We start from the raw sequence: 26,965 nt of genomic DNA, 5'->3' as shown, positions 1-26,965 counted from the left end.
CTGATGACCCTGAGAGTCTGATCCGAGAATCCAGCCTCGGGTTTGTACCATGGGGCTGCTTCCTGTTCTGCAGAGCCTGCTGCCCCTCCCCCTGCAGCACTGGCCTTCCCTGATGCTTGCACGCGGGGCGGGGAGTCTTACCCTTGAAGTGACATTCAGGCTCTCTGGACAGAATCTCCTCTGTTTTGTATATTGGGATTACTCATAAGAGATACCAGAATTTGGGGATTAAGTTTTTAAGGATCTTAAAAACAAACGAAGTGCTTTTGATACTTACGTGGAACTTTATTTCGATTAACTGATTTTATGCCTATTTAAGTTTATGAAAAACTATTTTCAGAGTTGCTTTTAAAGCACCGTGGTGTAGTTTCTCTCAGGCATTGTGGACCACTGTCTGTTCCCTGGTGATCCTACCAGTCTTGCTTTGATAAGCAGATGGGAGTTATTATAGAGATTGCCAAAGTAGAAAATAGGCCCCTGTCCTGATAGTCACTTGCAACAGTCCGCTTTGAGCTGATTTCTGTTTCCAGAGTTTCGGTAGTCACGCCCTGCTACATAGACAGCTCAGGGGTGCGATTCAGTGTCGCCTGCACCTGTACAAGGGACCACTTGGGTCTTTGCACCTGGAGTCCAGACACTGGTTCGCCCAGCTGTATGAGTTTGGCACACCACTGCCAAGGAAGCGTTGTAGTCTAGCGAAACACCATGCGACAGTCCCATTCAGTTATCACAGCAGACGGGCACCTGGCGGGCTCAGTCAGTGGGGTATCGGCTCCTAATCTCAGGGTTGTGAGTTCGAGCCCCATGCTGGGTGTAGAGATTACTTAAAAAAATATGATCTTAAAAAAAAAAGATATCACAGCAAATAGAGAACATTTTAGACGCTATGGTAGCATGGTTCATGTCCGAAGTTTATGAATTGTGATGTGAATATTAAATACTTACTTCTGATTACCTTTTTTTTTTTTCCCCCCTAAGATGAAAGACATCCCAAAGAGGCCTTTCTCTCAGTGTTTATCTACAATTATTTCTCCTCTGTTTGCAGAGGTAAGATACCCAGTTGATGTTTGGGGGCGGCGGGGTGTGGCTGGGACATTGCGAGGAGCGGGGTCCTCTTTCTGTGACATGTGCCCAGTCGACTTTGGGAAGTTAGAACAGGCAGGCCCAAGTAGGCAGAGAGTTGGCGTTGTGGTCCCATGAGGCCAGCTGGGACTGGGCAGTACCTTCCCGGGACCCCTCCTACTCTCCCGTCCACCGTCTTCTGCCAGCCCCTCTTGGGAAAGGTCATTGTGTCGCCTCCTTGAGTGCACTGGCCCCACCCAAGTCCGCCTGTCCCCAAGGTGATTTTTAGCTTCCCTGGTACTGCTTTCTGCAAAATCTGGGTGCTGCCTGATTGCTTTGCCTGAGACAAATCTATGGCAATGTAAAAAGTAGAATTTTTTTTTTAAAGATTTTATTTATGTATTCGAAAGTGATAGAGACAGCCAGCGAGAGAGGGAACACAAGCAGGGGGAGTGGGAGAGGAAGAAGCAGGCTCATAGCGGAAGAGCCTGATGTGGGGGGCTTGATCCCATAACGCCGGGATCATGCCCTGAGCCAAAGGCAGATGCTTAACTGCTGTGCCACCCGGGCGCCCCAAAATTTTATTTTGAAGGAGAAATCAGATTCCCCAGAGACCTCTTTTGTCCCATTGTGCCTCCATAGTTCACTGTAATCCCAGAGAGGTCCCCTTACCAGCTGGGCCATCCGGTTCCCCTCTGAGCAGCCCAGGTCCCTTCCTCACTTGGGGACTGATGTCACCCACATGCTGGTCTGCTGCTCCTTCTCGGGGCGGGGGGTGCCCTGCCTCCTGGGGGTACCACTAGGCATACTGCATTTTGCGATGTTTTCAAGAACAAATTTTACGAGAATGAAGATTATCCTTCCTCTGGTTAGTAGGTGATTTAAAGAGAAGTTGGAGATATCCCTTTCTTTTTTTTTTTTTTTTGAGCCCCTCCGGCTCAGGCTGCCTTTACGGTAATCCAGAATGAGCTACACTCTATCTTCTGTTTGTGTGTGACACGGCGCTCTCCCCTTGTTCTGTGGGGTCCAAACCTCAGGCACACTGTGTCTTCCCTGTGGCAGAGCCTGTCCCCTGGCCGGTGTCTGCCCTCACGAGCTAGCTTGAGGGCCCTGCCTCCCCAGCTGGCGGCTGGGGCCATGCTGGAGCCCGGGGTGTGGAGTTGAAAACGCTGAACACATGGGTTTCTGATGGAAAACTAAACGACCCAGGGCTGGTGGAGGCACCTGTGTCGCGCCCTGGCTCTGCCCCCGGCCGACGTCTCTGGGTACCTTTGCTCTGCCTCTTGTGTCCATCAGACACCATCTTGCTCTTCCTTACGTTGTTGGGAGAGGGGTCCTTCGGGTTTTCGGGAGCTCCCGTGCCTTCCTGTGATCCTGCCGTGGGCACTGCACTAGGGTTGGCTGGGCCATTAGGGAAAGTGACGTAGATACGTCTTACTGGTCTGAAGCCGTGTATTTTTTATTGGGCATATGAAGAAACTGTGCTGAAATCATTATTTAGATAGAGCGAATGAATCCTCGGTGTAATACCATTTTGATTTTTGTTTTGCTGACCTAAAGGTAAACTCTCACGGGTATCTTTTCTTACCTGTTTTTATCAGTAGTACTTGATAGTAGCCGCATGTTCGAAGTGTTCAGTGTACATCATTTTATGTAATTCTGATAAAACTCAGTAATACAGGATCTTTATCCCCGTGTCTGCTCGCGAGGCTGTCCCTGACATCGGAGTGTGCGTGCGGGTGGCTCCCTCCTGTCGGGGGCCGATAGAGCCCATCCAGCAGCAGCTTTGGGCAGGGGAGGGGGAGGCCGTTGTAGGAAACACGGGAGACCTAGCAGCGGTTAGGCACTCAGGACTCGTAAATACTGTTCTACTTAGTGAAGTGATCGGGAGTCCTAGATGGACACAGGCGGCCACCTCCAGGCCCCCCGCGTCATAGTCTGTGACTGGGGAGCACAGGGCGCCACAGCCCCTCCCACGCCAGGCCCCCCGTTCCTCCATGTGTCCCTTTAGTGGGGCGAGGGGGCAGCACGGTCAGGATGGGGCTGATGCCAGCGGTGATGTGTTCGCTTGAAGAGTCAAAGCTAAATGTGAACGATTTAAAGGCGGCAGTGAGGAGGGGCTGCTGCTCTGGGAGGCTCAGTCACGCGTCTGCTGCCTGCTCACTGAATGGCTGTCCTTGTCCCGCGGCGTCTTTAGTCGCATCCCGATCCCAGAGGGGAATTTAGAGCCATCCGCCTTACCCGAGGCAGTGCCCAAGGACCCCGTTGTGATTTCCCGTGGGGGCAGAGGGGCCGGGAGGGACACTGGATTCCCAGAATTTAGCGGGGGAGGGGGCACTTGGTAGCAGGAATTAGAGTGTTTTCACAGCACTCTGGACCAACAAGGCCATTTGCTGGAATCGTAAGGCCCGACCCGTTACCGTGCGGCGCGAAGCCGGAGGCGGCCCATGGTGCGGCTTCCTTGTGGAGACCGGAGCTGAGCCACTGGGAAGTTGTCTTTCTGGTGTAGATGAGGGTTGAAGTGGAAGACGAAGAGAGGACAGTTGTCACGATGGGATCTTGAAAAGGTGCACAGAAGGCTCGCTGTCTCCATTCTTCCCTAGTGAAGGCAGTGACTCGGGTCTAACGAATGCCCTTTCCACACCGTGTCCTCGCGATGTGGCTCACCGGGAGCACAAGCGGCCCGCGGCCCACGGCCCAGCAGGAGCTGCGCCAGGAGTGGCGCGCCCGGGGCGACAGTGGGGCCACCCCTCGTGTCCCTCCTTCAAGGAGTCCCTCGACTCCTGTGCCCGTGTGGGTCATGCTGTTCTGCCCGTTTGTGTGTTTGCAGCTGAAGGAGAAGAGCCAGGCGTGCGGAGGTAACATGGGGTCCATAGAGGAACTGCGAGGGGCCATCTACCTGGCGGAAGAGGCCTGCCCCGGGATCTCGGACACCATGGTGGCCCAGCTTGTCCAGCGGCTGCAGAGGTAATGCCCCAGGGCTGCGCGGGTCGAGGCCATGAATGTTTGCCCCCCCGCCTTTCCTAGGCCTTCCAAGGGGCTGCTCGGCAGTCCTCGGTCGCTTTGGCGCTTGGCTCCTGGGCTCTGGCTGTTTCCTTCCCGGCCACACGGTTGAAGCAGAATCAGTCAGAGCAGACTTTAGTTCTGAGTTCTAGAAATCACCGTGAAGGAATGCTAGGAATCGGGAAACCATGGGGGCGGACCACACACTGTGCGCTTGTAGCTCTTGTCGTGTGGACACCCAGTGACCTCGAGACACCCGCCTACCCCTAGTGACGCCGCCCAGCTCTCTTCCCGAGACGGCTGTGCTCCTCCAGCACGCGTTTGTGACTCTCCATGTGTTTTTTCTGCTTTCACAGTCGGGTCCAGAATGCCAGAAGTCGGGGCTCAGTGAGTTAGGACACAGGCACGTTCTCTCTCTCACCTGGCTTGTGCTGGTTCTCACGTCTGCTTCGCTCCTGGGACCCTGGTCGTGGCGGCCGTGCGCTCGGTCTGTGCCAGCCTGTGGCGGCTGCCTGCCCCGCCGGTGGCTCTGGCCTGCGGAGGAAGCTGGGGGGACGGTCGGGCTTGTTCCAGGAGTCTCCTTGTGGAGGTCACTCCAGCTGCCACCCCCACGGAAGGGCAGTCCTTCGGGGGTGTTGTGGGCGGTGGAGGTGAGCTGTGACATGAGCTCCGCTCTACACCCCCAGGTCTTTGTCACTCCCCAAAAAGCCAGCCATTTCATTGCTTTGAAACCCACCCTCCTGGTGAATTGTCCCGTCTCTTCCAAAGGGCGGTCGAGCCGTGATGAGAGTGAGGAGTGTTTCAGGTCTCTCCGGAGACACCGACTTGACGACATGTAAAGAAGTTAGGGGCGTGTTGAGTTGCTTTCACCCCTTGGAAGTGATGATCGAAGGGGCTGCCCTCTGGCCTGTGAAGCGTCCTGATAAAGTGGGACATGGGGGCAAAACCTAGTCGTGACACTGAGGTTTACCTTCCTCTCGGGCTGCAGTGTAGAGGCTGTGCCGGCTTCCCGACCGCTCTCCAGGGCCGGCTTGCACAGCGGAGCCTGGCGACTCGGCTGCCTTCATTTTTGACGCAAGCGAAAGAATCATGTTTTTGGGATTATCCCTCACCGCACTGTCGGTGCTCAGAAACCACAGGCGTGAAGGAAACAGAGGTCAGGTCCCCAGGATACTCCCCTGCACACAGTTGTGACGGAGTTTGTGTGTATGTCGGTGTGTGTGTGCAGTTTCATTCCTAACACAGCATCATTAGTGTCCGTGACTGTTTCATCCCGGGACACTGTCCTTACCGTCACATAGGCTTTCCTCCTGTCACTTGGTAATAACTTAATGGTCCATTTTTCCCCTTTCTCAGAGCAGCTCGGATCCCTTCACTCCTCATTCTAGTTGCATTTATTTCCTGGTAGAGCCTGTGCTGTGATGGTCTTGTTTGGGGTTTGGTTTTCTGCTTGCGTGGGGCCACTCTTAGGACCGATGTTTTCCACCCTGTCCCAGGTCGCCTGAACTGGTCAGCAGCGACGCGCGTACCTGACTCCACGTCCCCGCGGCTCCGGGACATGGAGGGCACCTGGGGGGTCGGCGTTCCCTCTGCTCCCGCCCTATGGTGCCGACACAGGTAGTCGGTACCCGCGCTGTCCGGCAGCCAGTGTGAGCCACACCCCAGTTTGGGGTTTTCTAGTTACCTCCTGAGAAAACAGTAAAAAAGGGACAGTGCTCTTAGCCTTTAATACATTGTTTAACCTGCTGCATCCCAGGTCTGTCTTCGGCATGTCATCAGCGTAAGCCGTCATCCGTGGGGTATTGCCCATACGTTTTCGCACCACCTCTTTGCAACCCGGCGTGTTTCACACTCAGCAGCACATGTCGGTGTGAACTGGTGCATTTCGGGCGAGGGTTAGGCATGTACAGTGCGAACGCACCTGCCATTGTCCGCGTCGTGTTGGGATCTGTACTCTCCAGTGATGGGCTAGGAAACGCTGAGTCCACATTCTTTCTTCTCGTCTCCATACCGTCTGTCTTGTTTCTCTTTGTGCTGTGCAGACACGCTGTCCTCTCCCGCCAGCAGATGACCGGCTCTGGGGCGTACTCAGCTGCTCCCTGCAGGCCTTAGCTGGTGCCCCGCCCAGATGCCACAGACCACGGTGGCCACGGCCACTGCTCTGTACCTATTTTGCTCAAAAGGCATTACTTCAGATCAATCACCTCAGAAAAAATAACCGAATTTTGTCGAAAGCCTTTCGAAGACGTGTGTGTCTTCATTTGAATGAATGTGTGGGTCCTTCTGTGCAGCGTCGCCTCCGCCCATGGCTTGGCTTTTCTCTTTCTTGGGAAACGAGTCTTAGGGCCTGTGGCTCAAGCCTGCTCTTCAAGAGGAGCTTGTGGAGCCCTTCGTTCTCCGGGCGAGCGCCCAGCACGTCGAACGCCTTAGAAGAGCTGCCGCAGGTTGGAGCGTTCGCCGTTGCTCCCCAGCCCTCTCCTGTGAGCTGGGGTCGGTTTTGAGGTGGCCGAGGGGATGCTGGGCAGAGGGGACCCCCCGCCCTTTGTGTTCCAGAGCAGGACCGTACCACACGATTGTCGGAAACCAGCAGAAAGCTCCCGTGACCCCGTCACTGCGGCCCAGGCACGATCGCCAGTGGCGCTGGTCGCTGGCTTCCATTGCTGAATACAAACCATAGACTTACCCATCCTGAGATCACGAGCTGAGGCCAAGTCAAGAGTTGGCTTCCATTGTTGAATACAAACCATAGACTTACCCATCCTGAGATCACGAGCTGAGGCCAAGTCAAGAGTTGGACGCTCAGCTAACTGAGCCAGCCGAGCCCCCCTGTATGATTATGATTCTTAATCTGTTTGTCGTTTGGTTTGCCTAATTAACTTAACCCTTACTTTGCTGTTGGACAGCAGGGTCGTTCCCTAATCTTTACAATGACACAATGACAAAAAACCCTAAGAGACATCTTTGTGCGAAATATGTTGCTCCTTCTCTGGACCACATTTCCAAAGCAACCCTGGGACGTGGATTCCTCGCACGAGCAGCATTTTTGTGGCGAGTAGGGGCTTCCTGTGCTGATACTCCGGCCAGCGTGTGCACGCCTGGAATCTCATGTTGTCCTCGGGTGTTGCTGATGTGATTTTTTGAAGTGGGCTGTAGACAAAGCTGTACCATTTACTGTTTTAGGCACATCTTTTTTTCTCCTGAGAGACTGAACACGCCCTTGCTTGTTACATATGTCCGGTTCTTCCAGTGAATTGAACCTATGAAAAGTGGTGTCAAAGTCACGATTTTCTTAGTTTTTATGAATTCTTGTATAATAATTAACCCATTGATATTGGCTCCACCTAATTTTTCGTGACCTGGGATTGTCTAGCAAAATGAGGATTTTGGTGGTGGTGACTTTTCGCACGGGGGTTACAGAAATGACATGCATTCACTTCCGTTTCTCTTGTTTTCTTTTTCCCTAGATACTCTCTAAGTGGTGGAGGAACTTCAGCCCACTGAAATTCCTTTGGCATTTGGGGTTTTGTTTTTTTCTTCTTCATCCTCCTCCTCCTCCGAAAACGTCCACGAGAGCCTTTGCTGACCCCGCTGCAGCGGCGTGCCGTCCAGGGCCCCCCACCCCTCCAGCCGCGGGTGCCCACCGGCCCATGCGCGCGGCCCCCCTCGCCGGCCTCCGCCAGATTGAGTCGCTCGGTGCGGTGTGGGGGAGGGTCGGCTCCTGCAAGCGATCATTTTATTTTCTTGTTCCTGTTTTTTAATTTTAGCCATCGTGCACATATCAAGGAAAGTGTCTTTAAAAACAAACACAAACCCTGAAATGTATATTTGGGATCGTGACAAGGCAACTGAAGAAATGAAGTCTCAGGTACCCTGCTTTTAAGTGGGTGACTCCCCCTCCGCGGGAGACGGAGAATCGCTCTGGCGGGTCAGTGTACAGATTTGTATATAGCGTCATTTTTACGGAAACCCTTTCGGCGTGCATAAGGAATCACTGTGTACAAATTGGCCAAGTGCTTCTGTAGATAATGTCAGTGGAGTAAATATTTGACAGGCCATAACTTGAGTCTATTGCCTTGCCTTTATTACATGTAAATTTTGAATTCTGTGGTCGGTGATTTGGGTTTTATTTTGTATTTGCAGGGTTTGCCATTAATCCTACTTCATGCCCCTCTTACGAACACTCCTCTTTGTACCTCCGCAAATGCAAATCCCCCTCGTTTGCCCGACGGCCCTTTTGGTACACGTACAGGTTGATTTCCTTTCATTTGATGGTACTATTTCTTAGTGTTTTAAATTGGAACATATCTTGCCTCATGAAGCTTTAAATTATTATTTTAAGTTTCTCCCCGATGAAGTGCTCTCGTCTTCACGTTTGTTTGAAATTGTGCCACTGCTGGCCCCACGCCAGCTCTCCCGTCCTTCCCAGTAGGATTTTCTGTCGCGCCTCGTAGTGAAATCTGCATATCATCTTGCCCACCTAAAAATGTCTGAATGCTTACACGAATAAATTTTATAACACACTTATTTTGCATACTTTTCCTTGAAATGTGGCTCTTCAGAGGGTAGGGAGCTGTCATATTGAGTGAGTGTGTGTGTGAGAGAGAGAGAGAGAAAAAGAGAAGGTGAGAAATTAGGCACTTCCAGAAAGAAGTGCCCGCATTCAGAATGCCGAGTGGCCAGGTCGGTTCTCTGTGTAACTTTCAAAGAATTGGTTGTTGAGAAAACACGGCTGGAGACTGCCGATTTGTGAAATGGTGCGCTCTTGCCCCGCGCCGTGATTAAGGGTGGTTTTTCTTGCAGGAGCGCGGGGCTGCCGTCCGTCAGCCGGGGGCCTGTATTTCTCTTGGCCTGTGGCATGGCCCTGCTGGCCCGGGTGGGAGGCAGGAGGAATCCTTTCTCTGGGGTGCGAGTGCCTAAGCACACGTGGCGTCATGTTACATTTGTTGACGCGGATCATCGTCCTCTCTTGGTGTTGCCGTTCCTGAGGGGAAGACAGGATTTTTGGAAGCAAGGACGTTACTGGGTAAACTTAGGGATGGAAGAAGGCTCGGTATCTGCCACCCCAGTGGCCTGGGCTACGGGGAGAGGACAGAGGCCTAGAGCCAGAGAGGTTTGAGTGTGTTCATATTGTTAGATTTGTTAATGGAGCGTCATTTTTAAAAGCCTAAAATTAAGTCTTTTTTTTTTATTAGAAGCTGAATGATTAATTTCTATAAGGGGTACATTTTGATTAGGGGAAATGGAACTGAATTGCTGATTCTTACGTGGCGTGCCCTTCGGCAGCAGGGACGTTAGCGTGGATGGTAACACCTGAGGATGTTTCGTGTTGTGTTTCTACCGAGTATCTTGTATGAGGGAGCAATGCGTTTCCCTGTGTGAGGTGCCAGCCCAGGGTCTGTTGGTTCGTTGCGGGGCAACCCCATAAAGCGGTGACGCGGTGTTCTCCAGAGGGCGCTGCTCACCTGGTCCTCGGCCAGCTGGTGTTGACAGCGGCCTTCCCAGAGTTGGCACCTTTGCACGTGGACGGTGACGTCAGGACGGCATGCCGAAGCCGGTCTCCAGTGCGCGGAAGCCCGGGTTCCGATGGAGCGTATGGGCGCGGTGCTTAGCTCACCGCCTGCAGTCCCCGGATGGTCAGCACCGTGCCACCCTCCAGGGAAGGCAGCAGATCCGTCTCGAGCTTATGTGGGCATCTTCCGTTGATGAAGCTTCCTGGGGAAGGAGTGGCTTGAGCAGGTGTATGAAGTGGATCTCTTCCCCCGTCTCGTCGGGCTTGCCGCCTTCCATAGACATGCGGGCGGAGGTTTGGTTTCTGAGGGCACATGGGACGTGTGCCCTCTCAACGGCCAGGGTCCCGGCCATGGGGTAGCCTCGTCCGTACGGAGCCAGCGGAACCTGTCTCACACGACGGAAGCTCTGCCGCGGAGCCAGACCTGGGGGGCTGGCGTCTGGGATTTGCTGGCACTCGGAGGCCCCCCCGATGCCCCCCGCCCGGCTGCCGCTAACCCGCTCAGACTGCACGCGGGCTGGCACACGCCTCCGGGGAGCACAGGTACCACCTCATGGAAACGGAGGCAGGGGGCTGTCTGGCTGGGTCTTCATGCCTTCTAGAAATGGCCTTTCTTGTGTCCTGGCTGGCTGGCTGCAAGCGAGGTGGCCGCCTTGGCCTCCCAGAGCTGGCCTCGCGCCTGTCTCGATGTAACCGCACACCACACGCCTTCTGAATCCAGCAGCTTTGTCGTCGTCAGTCTCGTGAGGTGTCTGTGCGGTTCATGCGGCATTTTGTACCTTCTGGCAAAACGTCCATTTATGAGCCTTTTCTGTTTCCTTAGAAAGCTGTTTTTGGCTTCTCGGTTTCTGCTGTCAAATACGGCAGTAAGCGGGGCGTCCTGCGTTCGTCAGCACGGGAACGGTCATGCGGGGCGGTACGTTCCCAGCCCGTTTCTGTAGTTCTGTCTTGTGAGCGTAGAGGGAGTAGGCTGAATGCCCCCCCCCCCCCGGCCCATGTGTATGTTAAAATCCTAACCCCAGTGCGGTGGTATTGGGAGGTGATGAGGTCAGGAGAGCGGAGTACCCGTGATGGGATTAGTGACTCTTTAAGAGCCCCCCGACCCCCAGACCCTCCTCCCTTCCACCCTGTGAGGACCCAGCGAGAAGACAGCGGACTGTGAACCAGGAAGGCCCTCGCCAGACAATCTGCTGGCACCTTGATCTGGTGGCTTCCTGCCTCCAGGACTGTGAGATATGTACTTTTCTGGTAGTTCTGATACAGTTGCCCAAATGGACGGAGACACGGGGTGTCTCTGAAACCCCCCATGTTCCCGGCAGCTTGGAGTGGTCAACATGGCCCACGTGATTTACACTTGGAAGTCACAGGGGACCCCAGAGGTGCGAATAGAGCAGCACCAGCACCAAAGTGGTTTGGGATCACTCGGGGCCACTGAACTAGACCACCTCATCCCCAAGCCTTGGAGAATCCTGGGACTGGTGGTTTCTAGGGGAGAATTTTCCCGAGACTGCCTCTGTCCCATCAGCTGCACCCTACGCTCACCCGGGAGCCGGTCCTGCTGCTGGGGTGTGGGAGAAGCCTCTGGGACATAGCTGGTCTTCAGGGGCCCCTTTTCACAAAGGACGTGGAAGGGAGCCCCCCTCCCTGTCTTTTCTTTCATCCCTTGGGTTTTAGCCCTTTTATAGCCACAGACAGGCTCCCAGCAAGCTTCTGCCTCCCCAGTGCCATGCCGTCTCGTCCGTGGCTAAGTTTGCTCGCTCCCCACCCCAGGGACCAGCCACGTCCCACCCTGGGCAGCTCCGTCCCTGCAACCCGCCCGCATCAGACGGAAATGAAGACCAGACAAGGTTGATAATTTTTTGCCTTAAAACTTCAATATGCTGGATTGTGGCGTGAGGTATTTTTATTCCCTTTTGTTAGTACTTAAAACCATCCGGTACACATTGTAAGGCAGACGACGAACACATCTCGAGCTCCCCGTCCAGGGGTTCACTGCCGCGTCCACGCACACCAGTCCAGGCTTTGCCGGCTGGGGTGCAGGCACCGGGAGCCACCGGGTGGCTGGGTCGCCCCCTCTGGACTGTGTCAGAAAGTGTTTAAGAATACTAGGGAATAGCAGCCACCCGATCTCCACAGAGAATAGGCAAACGGGTTTTGACTAGTGGGCCCAGCTGGTCCTGGAGCCGCATTCCCTGTGTAGTCTGACTGTCAAGGATGTGCAAGGTCATACTGTTGATACCCCATGCTTGGGGGATGAGGGGGAATGAGTATAAACAGGAGAAAAGAATGTTCTTGAAGACAGGCACAATACATACTACTACCGAATGTGCAGTTCCCAACCACAGTTGCAGGATATAGGTATGAGCACGGGGGCCAGGGGGCCACGCCCCTCGCGTCACGGTGCTTCCGTGGCCCCTGGAAGCTCACAATGACCCTCCGTAACGTCACGTATCACAAATGGCCCTGACCACAGACACACAGGTTCTCATGCTTGTGAGACAAGACAGCAAACACCACAGCTGCGGTCATCCGTCGTACACGGCACTCCTGGGACAGGGAGAGCGCAGACCTCGGGCTGGAGCTCTGCTGCTCTGCCCCGAGGACCCCTGCTACCCTTCGGAAAGAGGAATCACGGAAACAATTAGGTCAGCTTGTGCCAAGAACAACATTGCACTGGAGCACAAAACCCCAAGAACGTACGTAGTGTGCTGCAAATCCTTCTGTTAATCAAAGAAGCGGATCCCACTAGCTTGCTATTATTATAAAAGTAGAAAGACTGAAAAAACGAAATCTGAAAATGATCTCATTTAAGACTGTGCCATGCGTATCACAAACCTTGGAAAATTTTTTAAAATGCACCAGCCTAGAAATCAAAGTAAGTAAGTTGTTTTTAGGAAAACGAAGAGCACTTGCCCTGTGTTTTGGTGGAACGGATGTGGTCGTACTGCTTTGAAGGTGCAGCTGGGGAAGAAACATGGTCATCTTGCACCCTCTTAGCGACAAGGTTTTAATACTGGCACAAGCTAGAAGCAGCCCACCAGGAGGAGGACAGACGCAGGGCCACCAGCATCGGAGGCGGGAGCACCGTTCCGTTCCGATGACAAAGGAACAGATCGGAAAGACAAGTTAAAAACGGTTTTGCGGAGACAGAGGACAGCTGCTGAAAACCTGTTTCAGTTTTCCAGACAGGTGTTAATTTTACTGGGCTTCGTTAATACAGAGGACGGGCAGTGTCTCCCGGGGAAGCAGCCCCCGCCGAGCCCATCGCCATCAATACACGTGAGACTCCTTGTGACTCAGGATGTGGGCGCGGGAGGCGGAGCTGGTCGCGCTGCGGATCACCTCCATCCACCTGAGACCGGAAAACAAAACGGGGTCAAGGGCCACGTTCTCTAAACCTGCGCAGGACTTTTTCTTCTAACAGCTTCGTGATACTCAACACGCCTCACTCCTTACAAAACCACAGCACGGCGGACCGGTGCCTGGTTTGTGACGTGCTAGTTTAGCAGAAGGGTCTCGCACTCTTGGTACCCAAGTGCATGGGAGCAAGGCTACGGGTTCCTCTAGGTGTGTCTGAGGAACAGTTTGAGAACCCCAGGCCTGGGCGCTCATTTTGTGGAGCAGCAGAAGCCCTAGGACCGAGGCAGCAGCCCGCCCCCTGCTCTCCCGCTCTGCCTCCCAGTCTCGGCTGGCCGTCGGCCTGCGGCCTGTTTTCCACGTTTGAGTATTTGCCGTACATTGGCTGCTGTCAAAAACGCCAGCGGACAAGGTCTGGAGGTGTTTTGGGGTGTCCAGTGAGGGAGTGTGGATCTCCATCCTCTAATGCACAGGCCCGGACTCCCCACCCCTCCAGAGAATTAAACGGTCTCCCATGTCAGCAGTGCCTAGGGTGAGAAACGGAGAGTAGGGCTTTTGAGAAGTTCTCTCATCACTGGTCTTTTTAGGATCTTGTCACTACAAGGCTCAACGGTCCTTGCCGCCACAGTGACAAGATCCCCCCGGGCTCACTTTTCAAGCAGTGTACTTAGGAAGTGTGGTGTGGGGAGGCTTGAACCTTGGTTTCCCACCACTGTGCCGCTGCCCCTTCCACTAGCGGGCTCACTGGATGGGGGGGTTGTGGAGGAACGTGCTCCGGTCCTCTCAGCATGGCCCGGAGAGCCGTTTCTCCCTAAGGGGGCTGGGGACCCCTGGCCCTGTCTGGTCCACCCACGTGGGTACTTGAACAGTGACACCAGCTGTAAGATCCAATGCCTGGGGGCCCAGAATTTCTATTTTAAATTTCAGGAATGGTCTGGAATTGGTCAAATGTGATAGTCTGGGTCTTTCCATCTTACTTTGAAGATTACAGCTCCTGGGCCCCGTTCTGGCACGCAGACAGTCTTACTAATAAGGTAACCCTGAGAAGCACTAGGATATGTTCCCGTCCTCGGGTGGTCTTCCGGCCCTAGCACAGTCGGGCACATTCTAAATACTCCGGACACTAAAAACACACGTGAGAGATGAAAAAAAAAAAAAGTGCACCGTGTGTAGCATTAACTCGATGCTTACAGGTCAATAACTGACGTTATTCAGCCAGGGAAGACTTTGTTTCTAGGAGAATGGAGGTGGATACAGGTGTCAGGCCGAGGGGACCACCTTCCTCCCCCCCTCCCCCAAAGTTCAAGGACCTTTTGGAAGTGCCCAGGCCCCCGAGGGGCAGTGAGTAGCTGCTCCCCGCAGAGCCTCGTCCACTGCGCGCTCTGGGGAGAAAGGAGGAGCCTTTTTCTGGAGGAGCCCTGGGCGGAGGGGTCGTTACCTGTCAAATGTGTACTCGCTTTCAGCCCTGAAATAGTACACGTGCGACCTGAACTGCAGCTTGAACACGAAGTCCTTGTGGACGCCCTCGGCCTCGGAGGGAAGGGTGAGGGAGTAGCCGAGCAGCGGCAGGCTGGCCAGGGGCTGATTGTCCTGGCGGAATCAACAGAAGGGGGCTTTGGAGCGGTGGCCGGGTGGGGGGGGGGTGGCTAGCTGCCGCCTCTCGTCCCGCAGGCCGGCCGTGAGGCCTGCACGGGCCCCGAGCCCGCAGGCAGGTCCCCCCTCCTGTGTTCAACCAGCAGCCGGTGGCCCTTTCCAAGGCCACAGGGCTCCCCTCTCCACTTAGAAACGAGGGTCTCGGGGTTGGAGGCTTCTCCAGGCTCGGGTAGCTGGAGTGCCCGGTTCTTCGTCCCTCCGGAGGAAGGCCGCCCCCCTCTGAACGGCTGGCTGCCCGGGGTGCGGCACGCACCTGGTGAGACTTGTAGAAGAACAGGCAGAAGTTCGTGAACACCACCCACAGCTTCTGCCAGCCGGAGCTGTTCTTGAACTTCCTCAGCAAGTTCCCCGACAACTGATTCTGCAAGACAAGCACACCGGTGTCCCCGGGGACTCCGGGTGGGGCTTCTAGCTGGGGCCCCGCCGGACGCTTCCTACGTCTGCCTTAGGGGGACAGCCTGTGCTCCGGGTGGGTCCACTGTCTGAGCCTGATAGGGACAAGAGTTCAATCAGAGGATAACTGACACCCTCCCGTGGTGACCTCAGTTGTTAATCGGGGTGTCCCAGGTAGGAGTACATCATGCCTCGTCCACTGTGCCTGCTGTCCCAGGGAGAGACGACACACAGGCCGCCCGCAGTGCTGCACCTCGCGCAGGGATCTTCCCCTACAGGGGGAGCTGGGTGCTTCCATCACCCCCAGACGACAGGCTGTCGGGGCCCACGCGCCATCTAGTGGCGTCGGCCGGAACGCAGGCCTGGGCCTCCACCTGTGACGTCCCCCTAACGGGACAGTGAGCCCAACAGAGGGGCATTCCCCAGGAGGACACAGCGGGGACCAGACTGCCCGTCAGGGCTGCAGAGCCGGTCGCTCATTACCACGGAGACTGAAAGCAGGAAACGGATGCTGGGGACAGTCTCACAACTTGGTCAAATGGGCAAATTACTATATTAAAAATACCCGAGTCTGCTTTATTCTTCCAGCAAGCATCTTTAAGGTAGTTACGTAACTTAGGTCCCTGTGCCAGGAGGAGAGAAGGTTCAGTGTGTCTGTCCTGGAGTTGCTCACTGTCTGATGAGCAGACAGAAGCGAACAGTGCCTCGGGCTGAAAGAACACAGCAGGCAGACAGCCCCACAGACCTGTGGGTCCCCGCCAACGGCAGGAGTTCCAGGCAGAGCGTCCCATCCCCCTACTCCATCACCGTCTGCCACTCACCCACGGGCGAATGGGACAAGAAAATGGGGTACCGAGTGCCAAGCAGGTGAGGGCAGCAAGCAGAATTGGGGGAGCCTCAGACAGGACTCTGAGTCACACCGAAGGAAGGGGCGCACGCTCTCCTGCGGAACCCGCTCCCTCCAGCTAGAGTCTGAAAGCGCTTCCTCTCCATGCAGCCCGCACAGTGCGCTGGGCACGCTGTGACCCAGATCCGGGCAGGTGCACGGGCGGTTCTAACCTGTGCTGCCTCCTCGTCCTGGACACGCCACGCTCACACTCGGAATGGAGTGCTCTCTCCTTGCTCACCCGTGCTAGCAGCTTCCGGGGTCACCGGCTGCATGCAAACTCCCACTCCCGTTGGCTTTGCTCAGCCACACTTCTGTCCCCTTCTCAGGTCACATGGCGCCAAAGCCCTGTCGCCTCTTTTCTCGAGAGGCTGAACCCACGGGGGGATGACTTAGGTCTGTCTGACCTGGAGCAGTTGTTCTCTGCTGCTCTTACGGGACAGGTCAACATCCTCGACCCATAACCAGCCGACGCCCCATTCCCCCGCTCCCTCGCACGCCAGCCGCCTCTCCTGGACTCCCCAGTGGAGGGAAGGCCTCTGTTCTGCCCGGTCCTGGCTCACATGCTGCTCAGCCTTTATTCTGGATCGGATTGCATCCCCCACCCCCCGAGTTGTTCCAGTCCAAAGCCTGTGGATGGGACTTATTTGGAAATCGAGTCTTTGCAGATGTCAGAGTTAAGACGCAGTCCTAGTAGGGTAGGGTGGCCCCATGCAGTAACCAGTGTCCTTACAAGACAAACACAGACACAAGCGGACACCAAGGGGGATGGAGGCCGAGATGGGGTGATGTGTCTAGAAGTCAAGAGACACCAAGGATGGTGGCAAACACCGGAAGCTGGGGACGAGGCATGGGAGGGCCCTTCCTCAGCTTCTAGCACCCCAAGGGGATGAGCTTCCCTTGTGTGAAGCAGCTGGTGTTAGGGCAGCCCAGGAGAGTCAGAGACCCTACCGTGATTATCTGTCTCCGTGCTGTCCCTTCCCTCCTGGTCCTCCCCGGGACCCAACTGCCCCCTCTCCCCAGGCCTCCAGCATCTGCCAACTCCGATCCAGAACACGAGAACGCTCCACTGGCTCTCCCAGCGCCAGACCCCCACGTCGAATGTGGACCCCGGTGCTCCTGGCTTGCCCACAACCTTTGGGTCGCACTCAGCACCTCTTCACGTCTTCCCCAAATATCCCCAATACTCCTCTCCACCTGCAGGAGTCCAGCAGGAGCAGCGGAGTCAGGAGGGAAGGAGCTGCCACCCTCTCCCATCGCTCAGTGGGACCAAAGGGCCTGGCGAGGGGGACCTGGCAAGGATGGGGGAACTCGCAGAGGGACAGACGAGCCAATTCCACGCTTAGTTCACCTGCGTTATTCCCCTTAAACCCTCACACCCGGGGGCTCGAGGTCCACCCTACGGGGGCCGACCAACTTCCTGGGCAGACCAGGTAATGTGCAGTCGAGGCTCATCAGGCCAAGCGGCAAAGTCAGATACGTGTCGTAGCCAATTAACGCCAAACCCTGTTCTTAGCTCACGGGCTGTGACCAGCCAAGGCCGAGTGGGATGTGCCCGCGGGCCGGTTTGCTGACCGGCTCCGTACACACATCTGTCCCCTCGAAGGAGCTGGCCTTACAATGTCCGGGCTGCCAGGACCACCTGACTTCAGGGGTTGCTAGCTTGTTGAGCGGTCTTAATGCTTCCAGGCTGGCAAAGGTTTCCAGCCTGCCAGCTTCCCATGTTTGACAGTCCTAACCACGGGCCGGGAAGCTGGGTATCGAGTGCAGCAGAGGCCCCTTCTCCCCCAGTGACGCACTCCTCCAGTTTCCTCAGGCCAGCTGGACACGAGATGTGCCCAGGGGTCCCTGCCCACCAGACGGTCGCCGGTTCTTCCCTGCTCATCCGTGCTGGAAAGATCCCCGCCCTGCCCTGTGCCTGGGAGAAACCCTAGCTCCAAAGTAAAGGGAGGGAGGACGCGAGTACAGTGAGCTGGGCAGGGGGACAGACTCTGCCCGTCCCTGTGCAGTCGGAGGAGAGGGGCCGCTCGCTGCCAGCCGCCAGGAAGGCCTGGCGCCAGGGGAACCCAAGCGGTGCACCTGTCACCCCGGGCCTGCACCGCACATGGGTGCTCGTGGGGCTTTAGGCCACTGTCTGCAGCAGGGCAACTTGGCAAACACAGCGCCGAGGAACCGTGATGGTCACGCCCAGAGAACCATCCCAGACCCTACGGACTCGCCATCAAGAGCTGCCTGGCACGTCCCCAGCACTGCTGGCTCAGGAGCAAGCCCGTCACCATCCTTGGCTCCCCCGTCTCCTATGACGTGTTCTGGGCCAGGCCCATTTAGGGATTCATAGGGTTTCGGGTTTTAAGCTGGCCCAGCGCCTCTGCTGGAAGGCGCCCACGGGCAGAGACCCCAGCACGCTTGTGTGGCCGGGTCCCGACAGTTCACCCGCGAGCTACAGCCCACACGGCCCCGCTGTCCCTGCTTCCCCCACGCAGCCTCCCTCAGCACCCAGACACGGCGCCCCCGCCACCTGCAGCTGACTTCCGCCCGCGCAGGCCATGCTCCGCCGTGCGGGGGGCCGTACCTCTACGGCGACGCTGAAGTCCACCATGGAGACGCTGGTGTTGCGGTGCCAGCACACGTGCACCATGGTGTTGCCGCGGTGGGGGGCCTGGCGCTCCAGCGACGTGCGCGAGGCGCTCAGGTCATCCTCCGACTCCTGGTCGGCCACCGCGGCCTCATCCGGGGACTCTGCAGGACGTGACAAAAGGTGGTGCTTCTGATCGTTGCCAGAAGGACCCTTCCCGGACCCTCCCAGGTGCTGAATGGGGCGGGATGGCCGGGGGCGCTCACCTGGGGAGCCCCGTGCACCCCCCGAGCAGGAAGTCACGCTAGCAGCCATCTGCTATTCAGGGTCCCACCCCGGGGGGGGGTGTCCCACCAGCCCTTCTGCCAGGGAGCCCCCAACACACCTGGGCACCAGGGCCTGTGGTGCTCGCCTAGCACGGACGGCCTGGGCTCCTCTCCCTACTGCCGGCACTCTACGTGACAGGCGGCGATGCTGGCCCAGAAAAGATGACCTCCCTGCTCCCTCACACTGTTCTAGGGGGTGTTTTACTTTCAGGGAGTGGAGGTTCCTTCATTTTTAGTTTTATTAAACACATATGTCTATCAACATAGCCAAACTATGGAAAGAGCCCAGATGTCTAGTGACCGATGAATGGACAAAGAGGTGGTATGTCTAGACAACGGAATATCACTCAGCCATCAGAAAGGGCGAAATCTTTCCATTTGCAAAGACGTGGATGAACCTAGGGGGTATGAGGCTAAGTGAAAGAAGTCAAAGACAAATACCATATGATTTCACTCATACGTGGAATTTAAGGAACAAAACAGATGAACATGGCGGGGGGGGGAAAGGGGGACAAACCATAGGAGACTCTCAACTACAGACGACAAACAGGGGGGATGNCAACTACAGACGACAAACAGGGTGGATGGAGGGAGGTGGGTGGGGGATGGGCTAGACGGGGGATGGGTGTTCAGGAGGGCACCTGTGATGAGCACTGGGTGTTGTATACAACTGCCGAGCCACTGACCTCTACTCCTAAAGCCAGTGCTGCACTGTACGTTAACTCGAATTTAAATAAAAATATGAAAAAAAAAACATGTATAGGAAAAAAATAGAAGGACATGTCAAATTGATAACAGCAGCTATGTTAAAGTACTTGCATTAGAGGGACTTCTCTTTTTCTATTTTATGAACTTCTAATTACATGATTTTGTACATACGTAATAAAAATTAGAAATAAAAAAAAACAGAAATGTCAATCACAGAGAAGGGGCCCACCTGGTGATTTTTAAATGCAACAGGATGTCCCCCCTCCATGATCCAGAGCTGTCCCACCTGCCACGGCTAGCTCCTGGAGGCGACGTGCCCGTGTGGCACCAGGAGAGCTCCCCCCCAACTTACTGTTGTCAGGGGGGCTGCTGGCCAGGAACTCGGGGGTGGGGCCACTGCTTTTCTCTGCCAAATCGATGGCCATCTGGATATCCTCAACCCACTTTTCCATCTCGGACCTGGAGCTGAAGAGACAACGGCAGGATTTCAGACCACAGCAGGGCAAAGGGTGGACAGGGGAGAGGTCGGGTGTCCGGTTACCTGGCCGCCACGACGATGGACTGCCGCTGGCCTCGGAGGGTTAGGCAGTGGGGCACGCCCCACTCGTCTTCGCTTTCCTCGATCTGTGGGACGAGCGTGCGTAACGTTACTGCCAAGAGGCAAGTGGGATACGCGGCATTTTCAAAAGTTCACTACACTGCCTACGGCTCAGAGGAAGCACATCAGTAAAATCACGGAAGGCTGAAAGGAAGGTCCAAATGCACGGAGTTGCTTTTTGGCAGAGCCCGTAAACTTCCCTCTCTCCGGTGACTGAAGAGAGTGGGGGTCTAAGCCGGGGAATCAGCCCGTGCAGACTGGCATCCTGGCTGCCATCGTGGAGACCGTCCCACTGGCGCATCTCTGGGGACGGACAGGTAGCCCCCGCTCTAGGGGTGGGCTCCACCGCTCCATGTGGATGGTGAGGACTGTCTTTCACCCTGGGGCCCCCCAAGGGGCAGTGAGAGGCAAACGCATACCTCATGGCCACGTCAGCTTGCTTCCTCACTTGATTCTAGAAAGAAGTTACCTGTACGTCTCACGTGCAGGAGGAGCCGTGTCCTGAGCCCCTTTTGGGGAGCCCGAACAGGCCCCAGGGTGCCTGGTTACGACCCTCCTTTTCCTTCCTCAGGTCGCGGACTCCCGCTCCCTTTAGCTTGACGTGCTGCCTATAGGCAGCGCGCAGGGAGGGCCCCGATCGTGTGCCCATGGCGCATACTCACGGTCATGCCGTACAGCGGGAGCTGTCCGTGGACTTTAAACTGATTCGAGGCCGTCAGCCCCCTGCTCGTGTACAGCAAGACGTCATTGAACTGGAGGAGCAAAGACAAGCGTGGGTGAGACGGACGGGCTCCAGTGAGACAGCAGGTGCGGACAGTATGTTCTCAGAATCTTGCATGGCAGCTCGCTGATCGCAGCTACTCCTCCTGCCTTCCAGGTGGCCCGGGCCCCACCCTGTGACCCCGTGGGATCCCCCATCCCCGTGAAGACCGACAGCTCTTGCCACTTACCAGGAAAAACATACGCTGCTGGAGCCCCTTGCCGGAGAGCTTGCTGAGACTGCCCAGGCGGATGAACTCCTGCAGAGCAAACAGACCCTGAGGGTTGGCAGGGAGCGTGCAAGCCGCGTCAGCGGGGACATGCCGGCGGCCTCATGCCACGCTCCCTTTCACGGCCAGAACCATGGCGATCATTGTGACTGTCTACTGAAGGCTGCTGTCCCTCCCAGGAACCCACAAGGCAGGAACTCCAGTTAGCTCCGCTTGCAGAGAAACCAGCGCTCAGAGGCTCTGCGCTCAATCCCTGGGCCCGGCGGGCTTCCCGCTGCAAGGAAGGTGGCAGGGGCCTGGCCACATGCGGAGTGGCAGCAGGGCACTGGGAAGACAGATAAGCCAGAGGGGAGGACAGATAAGCCGTGCCTGGGTGCTGAGGGAGGGGAATCTTAAAAACAAACAAAAAAAACCCAAAAAACCCAAACCCCACAAAACGATCATTTTTTGAAAATTGTGGTAAAATACACATAAAAATGACCATTTGTGACCTTTAGTGCATTCAGAGTGTATGCATTGCTACTACCTAGGTCTGGAAATGTTCATTACCCAAAAGGAAATCCTCCCCACTTCCCCCTTTCCCTAGCACCCGGCTCCCACCAATCTGCTTTTTTTCTTTATGGATTTGCCCATTCTGGATACTTCCTATAATTTGAATCTTGTCACACGTGACCTTTTGTGTCTGGCTTCACCCACTCGGCATGTTTTCAAGTTTCATCCACACTGGGGTATGTATCAGAGCCCCCTTCCTTCCCGGGGCTATTTCATGGTATGGATACACCATACTGTGTTTATCCACTCACCTGATGGACACTTGGGGTTTTTTCCCCTTATTGGCTACTATGGACAGTGTTGCTATGGACATTCACGTTCAAGTTTTTGTTTGAGGGGGCACCTGGGTAACCGTCTGCCTTCAGCTCAGGTCATGATCTCATGGTCCTGGGATCGAGTCCTGCATTGGGCTCCCTGCTCAGCGGGGAGCCTGCTTCTCCCTCGCCCTCTGCCTCTCCCCCCTGCTCATGCTGTCTCTCTCAAAAATAAATAAAATCTTAAAAAAAAAAAAAAAAAAGAAGTGCTGTCCCATATATTTCTTAAAACAAACTTGTTTGAACACCTGTTTTCAGTTCTTCCGGGTATATACTGAGGAGTGGAATTTCTGGGTCATATGGAAGTTCTTATTAAGGAATCACCAAACTGTTCTCCATTGTGCTGCTTCTAAAACATGCTGTAAGTTCATGAACGTTTTCACATTCCTCCCATAGAGGCGGGGTCTCTGCTTCCCCTGGATGTGGGTGGGCTGGTGACTGGTTTGACCAACAGTGTGTGGACCTGATGCTACATGACTTCCAAGACTAGGTCATAAGGCCACACGTAGCCTCTGCTTTGTCCCTGGGAACACTTGCTCTTGGAACCCTGAGCGGCACACAGCATTAAGACTACCCCGAACCCAGGGTCAGCCGGCTTCGCATGGGCTCTGTGGGGCACAGTGCCAGCTGAGCCTCCAGATGTCCCTGCCAGGTGTCAGCCCCGGACCCTCCAGACCAGTCCTTCTGGGACCCCTGTCAGTGCACAGGGAGAAGAATCACCTGGCTAAATCCTGCCCAATTCCTGACTCGCAAAACCATGACCTATCCTGAAAAGTTGTTTTCAGCCACTACATGTTGGAGTAGTTTGCTGCGTATCAACAGACTTCTAGAACACCCGCCACAAGATTTTTTTGTGCTCACGACAGCTACTGAGCCAAGGACTCCACCAACTCATTTTGGTTCTGTAGACTTCTGCACAACCTGACTCAACTCTGTTTTTTTCATGAAATGTGGATCAAAGACCGCGTCTGCCGGCAGCTTCACTGCTGTGTTTTGGGGACCAACAGAGGAACATATAATAAATCCTTGCAGGAACTCAGGACGGATCCTATCGACATCAACAATGCGATCCGAGGAAATGTCTGGAGGGCACCACGGCCAGGCAGCCGAGGATGGGACCGGGACTCGAACTTGCTGCTCACACCTTGCACAGTCGGAACACGTATGTTTTCTAACAGATCTGAGGGAGCCTGACAGTTTTCTGTGTGGGTGACGAGGTGCCCTGGGACACGCACTGCAGGAAGACAGGGGAGCCCCACCTGTGTTCTGGGGGGGCTTCAGTGGCGGGGAGCAGAAGGGTTGTGGACTCAGATACCAATGTCTGAGGCTGGGGATGGAAAATGTGTCTAGAATTGTTCTTTTTAAACTACAGAAGGGCGGAGTGCAGGGCTGGGGAAAGGCCCCAAATATCCTTAAGAGCCAGCTGCTTCCTTCTGGAGGGAAATCCAGTCCATGCCTCTGAGTTTTAACCAAACGAACCTCACCCCCCTCCAGTCCCGGCTTCCTTTCTGAATGTGCTCCTCCAGCAGGAAGGCCAGCCCAGGAAGAGCTGTCCCTCAGGCACACGGTCCTTGGGGTGAACACCGTCAGGGGGGCTGCCTCGGGCCGGTGTGCTGTGGCCTTAATGCTTCGGGGGGGAAATCCTGCCCTCTGGGATGTGATACCGTCTCAGACTGACCCCCTCAGGAAGGGGAGCAGGACTGCACCCAGCTAGGAACTGCACTGCAGTAGCCCAGGGGGCGTCTCTAAAATTATCTGCTCCCCCTTTAAATCTCAATACTTAAAATTCCACCTACAGACAAATCAGGGCTTTCTTCCCACCCATGAGCTTACCTGATAGTTTAATTAATGGTAATCGGTTAGCCCTGGTACATGGAAGACCCCATCTTAGAACTTGTTCCCCGGAGGGCCTCTGATTCCCTCCTTACCATTTCATTCAGGGTTGACTTGCAGCACCCCAGTTCCAGCTTCACCTTTATAAGTCATAATAAGCACCTGGTATGTGCCTGACATCAGCTGGGTGCTTATATTAGCACCGTATGGTAGACTGTACATTCAATATTTATCCCCATTTTTCCGATAAAGAAACTAAGGAGCAAAATGATTTAGAACCTGCCCAAGATCAGTGAGTGACAGAACCCATATTTAGCTAAATGCCTTCCACGATGCTAGGCTGTGACTCACTGCCCTTACAGTAAGTAGAGACTTAATCTCTTCACATAACTAGAGGTGGGGGAAGGAGAAAATAAGTCACATTTGTTGTGTTATTTTTACACATTAAATCTCATTTGATCCTTAGAGCATAGGATGCCCATGTTACGGAAAGGAAGGAACATTCTGTTTGGTTGAAACGCCCAGCTCTGGGCGAGCTAGGACCTGAGCCTGGGGCCTCCTGCTTCAATTCGCTTCTCTTTTTATAGCAGCACCATGGGGACCTTCCCTCAAAATTAAAAAAAAAAAAATTTTGTTAAAGATTTTATTTATTTGAGAGAGAGACAGCACAAGCAGGGTGTGAGGGGGAAGGGTAGAGGGAGAAGCCAACTCCCCACGGAGCAGTGAGTCCGATGTGGGGCCAAAAAATTCTTTATAGGTGGTCTGTTTGCCAGGGAGAATAGGCTACGTATTTTAGAACATCCAAAGTTAGGAGAAAATCACATGGATTCCACTGGCCTTTACTACGTCTTCTGTGTGGATGGGTAAACGTGGTTCTTACATGCTGAGGCCCAGCAGAATGTTCTCACAGGCAGAGCTGAAGCAAGCCCCAACCTTCATTTCTACCCCGCATACACCACCACATACACCTCTTCTGACAATCTCTCACGACTAGTTTTCCGGTCTTGTAACTAGGCTCCCTGTCGGAAAGACCCAAATACATGGGGAGGTTCTCTCGTCTTCCCTCCACCACAGACGTAAAGTTTCTGGGGCAGCTGCCTGGCAGACAAGATGGAAAGCCCCTGGACTGCCGGACACAGCACCCGTCTGAAGATCAGGCAGATACAGGGCTGGGCGGCACAGGTCGTGATCTCAGGGTCGTGAGACCGAGCCCTGTGTCGGGCTCTACGCGCTCAGCGCGGAGTCTGCTTGAGATTCTCTCTGCCTCTGCCCCTCCCCCCGGCTCACGGGTACGTGCGTGTGTGCGTGCGCGCGCTCTCTCTCAAATAAATCTTAAGAAAAAAAAAAAGATGATGATGATTAAGGCAGATGTGCAGCAGACCAAAGGCGCCAAAATTTTCTTTGGAGTCTGGGTGACGTCTGCTTTGAAATGGGGCAGCTCTAGGGATAAAGATCCCGTGGACAGAGTTGGTGAGTTGTACCACCTAATATCTTTGATCCCTGGGTAATGATCGCTTCCTAGGAAAAGAACTGAAAGCAGGCAGGCTGCCCCGGGTTTTCGCGCCCCCCTGGCCTGGAACAAGCGTGTGCGCGCAGCGAGGCCCTGCTTCATCGTGAGTGACCTACGTTTCGTGAGAGGCAGGGTGGGTGGAGGTAACAGCTTACATGAACGCTCATCTCTCCTAGAATCACGTTCTGGCTAAAACCTTACTTTAATTCTGAATTAAAATTATATTATGCACAGAAAATTGCATCTTTTAAAAAAATTCTTTTCATCCTCACATGGGAATTTACGTGCTTTTGGGTACTAATTTTCCTGTGTTTTGTATCATTTTACCCAGGTGTCAAAAAAAAAAAAAAGTTTTCCCTTGGCTTCCATTTCCATTTACCTAACTTTTAAAAACTAAAATAAGCTATCTCAGATCCTCTCAGAATTTGGTAGGAAGAAAGTAAATTAGCCAATCAACCGGTAAGGGGAAAAAAAAGTAGAACAGGAGGCCAAAGGCTTGCTTTATCTCCTCCTGACACACAATTTTTGAGTGACACTGTCATGGTCAAGGGGCCTGCCAGTTGCCTCGCAGCAAGAACAAGAGGCCGTGTTCAAAAGGTTCCAATTTAAGTCACTTAAACATGGCCTTCCTGGCTTTGCCTCGAGCAGCTGCTTACCCTTCCCGGAATCACGAGATTGTCGATGCCAATCAAGTCTTTCTTGAGTTCGTGCAGCTTCTGGAAATTCTCCATCTTGATCATCGTACCGTGAAGTTGTGCTACCATCTCCGTAATCTCTGCCAGGGCAGCTGACGAAGCGAACGGACACAGAAACCGCGGCATGAGTGGCACGAGTGGCAGACCCGGGTGTCCCCCCCGCCGCCCCGGTATCAGCCCTCCAGGGTAACAGCCCCCAGTAGCTGAACTAAGTTGGACGCCGTCCTCCTGGGGGAAAACACTGCTATTCCTAATAAACATTTCTCACAAATAAAAATTTGCATTACGTTTTTATTTGCTTTACTTGAGTTTCCCAAATGCATTTTGAAAATGTAAATGGCCCCTTTGTAGCTACAGGGTGGACCGCTGTCCTTTGGTTGGAATCACTTGGCACGGTGGGGGGGGGGGGCAAGCGGTAGGGAGATAAGCAGGAGAGGACCTGGAATTTTTGTCGCCAGGGCTTTCCTGTTACCTGGAAAGAATAGAGTCCAGGGGGGCCACAAAAAAATCTGGGGCAAAGGAGGGATCCTTCTGGGAGCGAGTCTCACTGACAGTGCGACACTTTGGGGAACCTGACATTCCAGCACCCCCCCCCCCAGTTCTTCCTTCTGCAGCAATTACACGGTTACCAAGATGACTGCAGAGAATAACCACAAAAGCAGCTGTCTTTTGCAGCATGGGCACATCTCCCTCACACAGGTACGAACCCGAGATGGCAAAGGAGCGGACGCCCAACTGGTCTGAGTTTTAGCTTCTGTAAATCCACAGGAGCCGAGCATTAGGTAGTTTCGTCTGGAAATACTTGCCAGCTGGGGCGCCTGGGTGGCACGGATGATTAAGTGTCTGACTTTTGGTTTTGGCTCAGGTGGTGATCTCAGGGTGGTGGGATCGAGCCCCGTACCGGCTCGGTGGGGAGTCTGCTTGTCCCTCTCCCTGTGCCCCTCCCTCTGCTCACGCACACCCTCTCAAATAAATCTTAAAAAAAATTAAAAAATAGCCTGT

At 54.6% G+C, this 26,965-nt stretch overlaps 2 protein-coding genes across 5 annotated transcripts in view; one reads left to right on the top strand and one right to left on the bottom strand.

The window, feature by feature from the left end:
* Positions 1-8,589, top strand: part of STK24 (serine/threonine kinase 24) — a 104,695-nt gene extending 96,106 nt beyond the window's left edge. For all 4 annotated transcript variants that reach the window (XM_034665398.1, XM_034665399.1, XM_034665395.1 and 1 more), the window contains 3 exons: positions 979-1,047; positions 3,893-4,029; positions 7,530-8,589. In XM_034665398.1, the coding sequence (XP_034521289.1) occupies positions 979-1,047; positions 3,893-4,029; positions 7,530-7,566 (243 nt within the window). In that variant the 3' untranslated portion in view covers positions 7,567-8,589. The remainder of the gene's footprint in view (positions 1-978; positions 1,048-3,892; positions 4,030-7,529) is intronic.
* A 2,840-nt stretch (positions 8,590-11,429) lies between these two features.
* Positions 11,430-26,965, bottom strand: part of FARP1 (FERM, ARH/RhoGEF and pleckstrin domain protein 1) — a 212,169-nt gene continuing 196,633 nt past the window's right edge. Inside the window, exons 18-26 of the mRNA XM_034663810.1 lie at positions 25,925-26,055; positions 21,021-21,089; positions 20,733-20,822; positions 20,014-20,096; positions 19,825-19,937; positions 18,436-18,602; positions 14,838-14,945; positions 14,370-14,521; positions 11,430-12,926 (exon numbers count right to left, since the gene is read on the bottom strand). Coding sequence (XP_034519701.1) covers positions 12,845-12,926; positions 14,370-14,521; positions 14,838-14,945; positions 18,436-18,602; positions 19,825-19,937; positions 20,014-20,096; positions 20,733-20,822; positions 21,021-21,089; positions 25,925-26,055 — 995 coding nt within the window. The 3' untranslated portion in view covers positions 11,430-12,844. The remainder of the gene's footprint in view (positions 12,927-14,369; positions 14,522-14,837; positions 14,946-18,435; positions 18,603-19,824; positions 19,938-20,013; positions 20,097-20,732; positions 20,823-21,020; positions 21,090-25,924; positions 26,056-26,965) is intronic.

This window comes from Ailuropoda melanoleuca, chromosome 7 (genome assembly GCF_002007445.2).
Source record: "Ailuropoda melanoleuca isolate Jingjing chromosome 7, ASM200744v2, whole genome shotgun sequence".
Classification (NCBI taxonomy): domain Eukaryota; kingdom Metazoa; phylum Chordata; class Mammalia; order Carnivora; family Ursidae; genus Ailuropoda; species Ailuropoda melanoleuca.
This window is presented reverse-complemented; position numbering and strand designations above follow the sequence as displayed.